Genomic DNA, 9,451 nt, shown 5'->3' on the forward strand with positions numbered 1-9,451 from the left:
TTCCATGAGGTAAGATTTATCAATCACACTTCCCTCTTTCCAGTTGAACACTGCTGCAAACAATTTTTAAATAATAGCATATATAAACAAATATGGAAACACAATTAGATGTTGAGAGTTACAGCATGAATCTAACCTCAAATAAACCATCATTCATTAGCATCTGGTATCAAATGTTCACACAAATTGCATATTATATATGCACATACGAATAAATTTATACGTAAATAGCAAATTTAATCGATTAATGTACAGATTTACATAAGCAGTAGCATTACACCAACAGTAAGTAAAAACACTACTTAATGAAATGATGTGGAACTTCTTTGTTAATTGAAATTAAACAAATTCACAATAAATACTGTTTAAACTAATACATATTACACTTATAAACACAAACAGTAAAAAATAACGTCTCATACTTTAGTGCTCTGGTTCAGTCGCTTGTACAAGCAAAAGTTATAAAATAGACAATTAACAAATGGTCAGTGATTGGCCTCCAACTGGGCTACTTGTGTTGGAGTTTGTAAGGACTTCAAGCAGGATCTTCACATTTGATCAATCTTGCTGGTCTTTCCAAAGTTTGTTCTGCAAAACAGATTACCGAGAAACCATCAATTTGACCAAATCTTCATGCTCATGGAGATCCTAACAGATATCAGGTGTCTCGTAAATCATAAATGGGAGTTGGTTATTGATCATGTAATATGGTAAGGTACAATTTGTTTTACTTTGAAGAAACACACGGTGTTCACAGTAACCTTTTACAGGCAAACCACTTATGAAGTATAGGGCATGAATTTTTAGACTGATTGGCACCTTATCACATTAACCATACAAACAAGAGCTATTGCAACAGTGCATTCAGACAGAGAGAAATAGAAAATGCTACGCTAGCAACACCTACTCCACCTCCCCCGTTTCCACGACACACATACATGCATTGATTGTAGTATATTCAAATATTGAGTGACCTATTCGTCCAAAATGTCTACACATCATAAACTCATCATCATCATCTTACTTTAAGCACCCTCTAGCCAATGGGAGACTTTTTGTCCAACCCTTTAGCCTAATTGTGACTTGTCAATGTCCAACTTGGGCTTGTATTAAGTTTGGGCTTCAGTGTTTTTCTTTTCTTCAGATAAGCCAGTCTTTCTCTCATTTATTGTCCGAGTGAGCTCTTTATCCAAAAATGTCTTTATACCATGCACTCGTGATATTTTTACTTGTACACCTCTAACTTGTTTCTAATCCATAATTGTGCAACTTGCATTCCACACTCGCCCTCAAATCTGATTAGCATAAGTCAATTCTGACTTGTTATTAAAACCCCAGCTTGGCTTCATTTGTGAGTTGTATTGTTCATACAACTACTCATGTAAGAGTACCTTTTCTTTTAAACTGGTAAAAACATGGATCAAAAGTTTGATAAGGTCGAGCAGAAATCAAAAAAATAAAATTGCTAGAATAGTTAAATAATATCAAATACAAAAATATTGTGATTTTACGATGCTAAAATAAATAAAAATGAAATATAAACTTTAAGTTTCTAAGCATATATGTTCAAATAGAATATTACCGTGCTCAAATTGAAATTTCAATAATAAGCATCAATAGTAAATAATAACAAGTTTATAAGAAAAAAAAATTACAAACATTACAGATTTTTTTTTAAGAAAAAAGAAACGTATTTATCTATTTATTTATTAGTCTTATTTGAACCAAATTTTCCAGTCCGACCAGTCAGTCCTATACCCAGAGAAGCTATTTATTTCTATTTCATCATTTATTTTATCTGGGTTTGAGCTCCTTTTCTTGACTTTTAGAGCCATCACCATCAAGTCTATATTTTTTTTTGCACTATCTTTTTTGTCTGACTTTTTTATTTTTATATTTTATAGGCCTTTTAAATATGTGGCTTCTTGTTTTTGTTTTGGGCTATATAATCTTTGATGTTTTTTCTTCCTGCATCCCATAATTTCTCAGGGCATTCCCATTTCAAAATGGCATTTTATTTTTCGTCCTGTTTTGGAAATTTTTTGCAACAAACTTTCCATAATGGAATTTCTGAAATAGGATTTTCAGAACAAAATTTTCAACTGGAATTTCCAAAAAGAACACATGATGTACATTTTGGAACAAGCTTTTCAAAATGCATGTAACAATCTTTAGAAAGGATTTTCTAGAATGTGTTTTCTAGAATAAGCTTTTCAGAAATATAAAATGTGTTTTGAAAAGAACTTTCTGGAACAAGCTTTTTTTTTTTTTGCAACAAGTTCTCTATTCTTCCTCTACAGGATTCTTCATATTTTCAACGGTAGTGTGGTGTATTGAGAGGGTATTCTAAGGTAGTGTGGTGTATTGAGAGAGGGTATTCTATTTTTTTTTTCTGTTAGTATGAGATGCAGGAAGCAAAATAGGTTTTCTTCCTGCACCTCAATATTTTTTTTAAAATGACTATTCTGCCTTTTATGTTGTATTTCAATGGAAACTTACAAATTGTCTATTCCAAAAATCTTTCAGAATAAGTTTTTTGAGACAATTTCTAGAACAAGATTTCTAGAACATGAGATGTTTTTTGAAACAAACTTTCCAAAATAAGTTTTTCAAAACAAATGTTTTAGAACAAGTTTTCTTAAACAAGTTACTCAAAACATGAGATGTTTTCCAGAATAAACTCTCTGAAACTCTACATAAACATCTATATTTCTTTTCTAGATTGAATAACCTAGAAACATTTCAGATTAAGCTATCTAGAAATTTTTGGATTAGGCAATCTAGAAGGGGAAAAAACTACATTTTATTATATAAACTCCACCAAACCTAGCTTGGTACACCATATCCAAAACTATATGTTCTTTTCATTTCAATAATCACTTGGTTAATGAGGTTTGAATCAATATGTTAAATCACTTTTTTATAAATGTCTTGTGAAAAAAATATACAAATGCTTACAAGCTAATTAACAAACAATAAAAAAGTAACAAAACTAGTCGCATTACTTGCTGCTAAACGAGTTTTGCTCATCTGCTAAGTAGAATTATTTCCTTCAAATCATTCAGAGAGAAAAGAATTAGTAATACCTCAGCTCTAAATTACAGTGATTTTGCATTTCTTTCATGAGCAAAAATCAATATTAACAGTCCTTGTGTGGGTATATTGTTGATTGATGTTAGGTTATCAATAAATACAATATCTCAGCTCTGTTTAATGTAGGCAGTGTCATTTTCCATACTTGACGCTGTTTGTGTTTAGTCATTATGTAAAAACTTATTTCAACCGAAACGTCAAAGGTTCCAGCATCACTATAATAAATGCACGCCTGCATGCCTAAAAATGAAAAGCATCAAGCACTAGATAAAGTATTAAAACCTTGTAGAGAATTTTCCTGTCAGACATGATATTTTACTTCAACTCATTTTCAGATAGTTGTTTCCTCAGGTCCTTTAGGGCATCCACTACTTCTGCATCAAGATTGTGCTTCAATAATCTACCTTGAAAAGAGGTGGATCTGTACACAACATGAAGCAAACAAATAAGCAAGATCTGTTACTGTGATGGCATGGCAAGTTCTCAAAACACCAACATAAGCAGCACAATCAAATTGATTCAATTCAATTGTAAACACATTATGCGCTGTAGTGGTGTTCAGAACAAACTGAAACAATCCAAAAATCCAACAATCGATTAAATTTCTATCAATTTGAATAATTTTTTACAGTACCAAATGATTCGGTTCATTTGGCAATTTGACACTTTGAAATTTATTCAAATGAACTGAAATCAATTATTTAAATATTATTATATTACTTACTTTGTTTGCACAAGAGAAAAATGTAATATGAGTATGGGATTTGTTAGGGCTACCAGATGTATATTCTGCAAGTTATATAGTATTTATGCCACAATATATAAGTATAACATAGCCAATTTTGGTCTTTATTTTTCTTTTAGCACCCCTTGTTTTATTATAGTTTCTTTGCTGATAAAAAAATTTGCTAATTTGTATGGAAAAAACAAATTGTTTAATTATATGCACCACGTTGAAGAGAACAATCTTTAGTAAGTAATGAAACTATTTGTCATTATATAACATTAGATTATGATGTCAAAAGAATGAGATTTAACTTACTAATGCAACATTAGGTTTGATTTGATTTGGATATTTTTTATTTTCAATCCAAATCGCCTATAAATTTAATGTTTGGCTCAGATGCATTCATAACCAAGGGTTTGAACCAAACTATGCCACAAACACCCCTAATATGTTGCATTTTAACAAAGAAAAATATCAAAATTAGAAAGGTTTCTTGTCATTTTTCTTTCTTTATTGTAAGTTTTTACTAATTGGAGGGATATGGATAGGGTTTTGGATGCTGGTTTTGCTCATGATTGCATGAACTTCTTACAAAAACATTTCAAATACTATTTTCTTTTCCTTCTCATTTTGGTTTATTTTATTTTTTTACAGGAAGCCCGTCAAGAATTAAAATGAAAGCATATACAGTATAAGCCAAGATGTCTGTTAACTGAGTGAGTTTTGCTCCAGTAACCACTATTATTATCTTATGTTTCTTTTTTCTTTTTTATTTCACATATGTCATTTTGGTATGTTATAAATGATTGATGTAGCTTGGAGTGTTAACCAGGAAGAGATGGTAAGTCATATAATGGCAACCTAGATTATTGAACACACTACCCATAAAGCATACTGAGAAATAAATTATAAGAGAATAACCAAACCAAACTTCAGACACAAAATCAATATTTTCTCAAATTATTGCAGTCAGGGCACACCTTTGCTCTTGAAGCATCTTTTCAACCTCCTTTTGCGATGCTTTGATCTACTACCCAAAAAATTAGGAAAACGGACCAATGCAAATATCATTAAAGGGAATAAAGTTCATCTAGTATGTTAAAATAATGATAGGATTTGATTTCATGTCTATATAATTTAAACCTATGTAAACTAATAAATCTAATATGCCATCAGAAAACCTGCAATTATTATGTGCCATAGAGTGTCAGATAATTTAGAAAAGAAATTTTTTTATGATATCATAACAATGCTGCCTCAAATTAATGTTTTACCTCAGTTACTAACGCCTTGCAACTCCAAATAAAGGCTCCCTGAAAGTCAGCAGCAATATAAATATTTCTCCCCAACAAATAATAGCACAATGCAGACACTGTTACTTGATGTTCAGTTGATGGTATTTACAAACATTTGAAGAATCAAGAAAAGGAAATCATGATAAGATCCGTGAATTACTTTTATTTATGCAGAAATTAAATAATTTGCATATTTTGCTAAGGAGAGTCAAATACTCATAGCTGGAAAACAATTGTGAAGACAATTGACAATCAAGTTGCATCCATTTCACTCAAGTTTTCAATTTATAGGAAAGAAGCATACAGCTCCATGTGCTGCTTGCTGGTGGCAATGATCAGAAGTGACTACCCAGACTTTGGGGCAACCATCCTCTCTTAAAGCTGCAACCTAAAATAAGCAAAAAAAATACTACTGTTAAGTTCCACTCAAAGAATGAGAGGAAATGAAAGATGTGCTGTACTCATACAGATGAAGCGGTTCTCTACTGAAGATTCACTGAATGAAAGAAAGATTGAAGCACTGTAAATGGAGATGACCTGACATTCATTGTAATTTAAGGCCCATGTACTTATAGAAGTGACGTTGGAAACAGGATCCACAGGGCAATAGAAGGGCTTATGTGAGTTTATAGAAATGGGATCTGACCTTCCTATAAGAGTTGTCTAGATTATTTCAATAAGTTTCATGAAATTATTTAACATAATAAACTACATTTCAGCTTATTCCAGTAAGCTTTACAGTACAGCTCTTTAATAAAATCTCATTTTATAAAAGTTTATGGAAGAAGGCCAATTCCCCAATAAATACTTATAGAAAAAGAATAAGAGATTAAATGAATTGAACTTCTGTCCGGTAAGTTCAAATCAACAGATAAACTTCAACTTTTATAAAAGTTTTCTCATCAGACTAGATGGATTTTGTTTCTTATTTTGTTCTCTTATTTTGTTCTCTTATGGGATACAAGTGATTATGAAGAAGTTTATTCAAACCAATCCAGAATATTTAAGTTATTTACTCAAACACATTAGTAGTATGCCAAACAGATAATAAAGTTCAGTTTCTTAAATCCTGTTACAAAAGAAGGAAGTTGGGAACTACAGTAAAGCAACCTGTAGTAATATCTAACCTCTTTTTCAATCCATGTATCAGCGCATGTTTCTCCTGAGAAAATAATATCAAGACTGCAAAATGGCCAAAATACAACATCAGAACATGGAGGAATATAAAATGTAAATCGATTTGTTAAAGAAATGGTGGTTCACTACAACTATATCGTATGACAAAAATAAATAAATAGAGAAAAGCATACCCTGCGAAATCTTCTTTGTGGCTGGGGAGTCCAGACATCATTGCATCAAAAACAACAACCACTTTGACCTCTGCACAAACCAAAAGACGTATAAATTTATAGACAAAAAAAGAGTTCGAGTGTGGGGATTGATAGACAAACAAGAGGTAGAGGGAGGAACCTCTAAGCATGCTGAAAGTTACAAGCTCGTCAATTAGCTTTTGACGAGCAATATCAAGTCTTCCTTTCATGAAATGCTTCTTGAGTTTCATCCAATAGCCACAAACATTATAACCATCCACAAGCAATACAGGGACAGCATTGTCTATACCCACCTGATTGGTACTGCTCGGAAGACATATGATGTTATATTTAAAGTTAATTGAAGGAAAGAAAGATGAAAGAATGATTGTGTTGTGGAGTTACTAGTAGAGAGAGGAGGTGGGGTCACGATAGAGGTCGGTGTCTACAACATCCTCATCCTTCTCCACCTTCTTCTTGCGGTAACTGGTTGAAGGTCTGGGAGTGGCAGAATTTCTATTTTGGAAGCTCTATTGAATGACATAAGAGTAGAAATGAGTATGCATATGAAGGTAGGGTTGGGGAAATTGAGTGAAGTTAAATTACCTTCCATAGCTTGAGGAAGCGGAGGTTTTGCTTGACGTTGGATGTGATTCTTGGAGGAGATGATTCTGAACCCTGAATCTCATGCTGCTTCCTGTTTTTGTTGGCAACTATCACTATGCTTTGTCTCTGACAAGATGATGAAGATGAAGAAGCAGCAGTAGCATTGTGATTACAATCTCCACCAACTACAAAGGAATTAAGGGATGAAGGAACAGCTTTCAGTTTCATAATATTGTTCTGCTAATTCACTTTCACATTTTTCAATATTCCTGCTTTTTTCCTCTCTTCTCACCCTTCATCCCTTCCTCCAGTTCTCATCCTCAGCCACCAACTCCAAATACCAACTTATTAATTAAATAAAATAAATAAATAATATTACGTGTCTCTTTGTTTTGCCTTTTGTATTCCACTTTATTTTTTTCAAAATTTATTTGAGATTCAATTTACATTCTTAACTAAACTTACAAAAACAATTTATAAAAAGTTAAATATATTATTTTTATTTTATATTTACTTTTTATTTATATTTTAGATTTAGTTTATATTTCTTTTATTATAGATATTGTTATAATTATAAAATTAAATATAAATAATTTTTTATAATTTTATTGTAAATATTTTTTGTTGTTTTGTAAATTGTTTTATAATTAAAAAATAATTAAATTTAAATACGAGAATGAATACATACACAATGTAATTTTATTCAAAGTACGTTTGAAATAAAAATATTTTATTATCTAGGTTGTAACAATACAAAATATTGTATGATAAAAAATTTATTTGTATAAAAAAATTATAAAATAAATTCTATTTTTCAATTTGATAGGAAAGCTTATGATTTTTATCTTTTTAAAATTATTGTAGAGATAATAAAGAAACCAAATTCAATGGTAGTTTAATCTAAAGGTGTCTTTAAGTTGGGCATAACTCTAAACTAATCCAATTATATACATGATTAGATGCACATCATATTTAGTTTTGATTACTAAGAGTACAATGTTAAAAGAACATAGTATCTTTATACAAAAATAATGAAATGAAAAATTATAAAATAAATTTTCTTTTTCAATTTGATATCAAGAGTTTAGAATTATTTTTTTTATGAATTCTTAAAGATCCTGGGATATGATAGATAAATTAATTTCAATGGTAATTCAATATGAAAATATATAAGCAGCATAAAGAGGAATCTTTTTTTTTTCTACATTCATAAAAAGGTGAAGCCTGCAATGGAAAAAAAATTGAGGAATATGAAAAATGGTATGCTAAAACTCAAAAAGTGAAAAGATGGTGGTTGATGTCCATGAAACCAAAAATCACAAAAGTATCTTCACTTGCCCAAAACCCTTTATACTTGAAATGATTTGTCTAAAGCATTATATGATGGAAGGGATGAGTTACAAGTGTTTGTTTTTGAATCAAATGACATTCATCCCAAAACAAAATAATAAAACCTTAATTGAATATTATGGTGAGTTGGTTGAGACTTTTAAGGAATTGGGTAACAAAATAGTCATGAAACATCCTTCTAATGTAAAGTCATATAAGAAGTCAATTGAAAGAATAAATATGAATATATTTATAGTTGGACCGAATAATAATTTCAGGCAAGTTTGTGGAGAAATCTTGAAAAAAAAAAGTGACGTCTGATTTTAAAAAAAAATTATGCTTTAATCTAGAGAGAGACTCCAACAAAAAGATATGATTTCTAATTTCACTACACAAAGAAGAAAGCAAAATAATCAAAAGGTTCTTAAAATAGTAAATACAATGTACTTATGCAATAAGGATGGGTTAGAAACGATGTTGTGAAATCATATCATACCTCCTGTGGTAAGGTCAATCGGACATAAAAATAGAACTTAAAAAAGGAAATTCAACAACTATGGTAACTACTAATGAGAAAGAGGATGACACAAATATGATGTTTGCTACAACTCCAGCTAGTGACAATTCCAATAACAATGTCTCAATAAACACATCCATTATTTTGAATAATGCAAGGAGAATTGACTCTGCATGTTCTGTTCTGATATGACTTTTGATGCTAGACAAATTAAAAATCTTAAACATTTCTCACAAAGAAATATTTTCACAGCATACAGTAAATCCAATATAATTAATTGGAAAAAAATATCTTTATTTCAAACAATTTGAATTTTGATATTGTCTCAGTTATTCGTTATCTAAAATATAATATATTGTTAGTTACTAAAATAGCTGAACTTTTCTTATGTGTTGCAAATTTTGGATATGATTATTGTATTTTTAAGGACATTCAAACGAGGAAGACAACAATAACAATTGTAGTATCAGACAAAGAAGATTGTATTATTTGGATTTGATATAAAAAGATTCAAAGAAACTTAGTTAAGTGTTAGTGACAAAAAGATTAAGAAAAGACGAGGATATTTGGTTAT

General features: G+C 30.4%; 1 protein-coding gene across 2 annotated transcripts; it reads right to left on the minus strand.

The window, feature by feature from the left end:
* Nucleotides 1-302: 302 nt before the first annotated feature.
* Nucleotides 303-7,364, minus strand: LOC124824710 (yacP-like NYN domain protein). Of its 2 annotated transcripts, XM_047297194.2 has the most exons (10): nucleotides 7,032-7,363; nucleotides 6,831-6,955; nucleotides 6,586-6,749; nucleotides 6,426-6,495; nucleotides 6,243-6,297; nucleotides 5,420-5,503; nucleotides 5,095-5,133; nucleotides 4,801-4,847; nucleotides 3,376-3,514; nucleotides 303-588 (listed from the first exon to the last, which is right to left on the minus strand). In XM_047297194.2, exons 1-9 carry the CDS (start codon nucleotides 7,257-7,259, stop codon nucleotides 3,409-3,411), a joined length of 918 nt encoding a protein of 305 aa, XP_047153150.1. In that variant the 5' UTR covers nucleotides 7,260-7,363; the 3' UTR covers nucleotides 303-588; nucleotides 3,376-3,408. The 2 variants fall into 2 exon arrangements, 1 of the variants encoding a protein (XP_047153150.1); XR_007027744.2 differs by lacking the exon at nucleotides 4,801-4,847 and having other exon boundaries at nucleotides 7,032-7,364.
* Nucleotides 7,365-9,451: the final 2,087 nt, after the last annotated feature.

The sequence above is a fragment of the Vigna umbellata genome, chromosome 1 (genome assembly GCF_029865625.1).
Source record: "Vigna umbellata cultivar VRB3 chromosome 1, Vumbellata_1.0, whole genome shotgun sequence".
NCBI lineage: Eukaryota > Viridiplantae > Streptophyta > Magnoliopsida > Fabales > Fabaceae > Vigna > Vigna umbellata.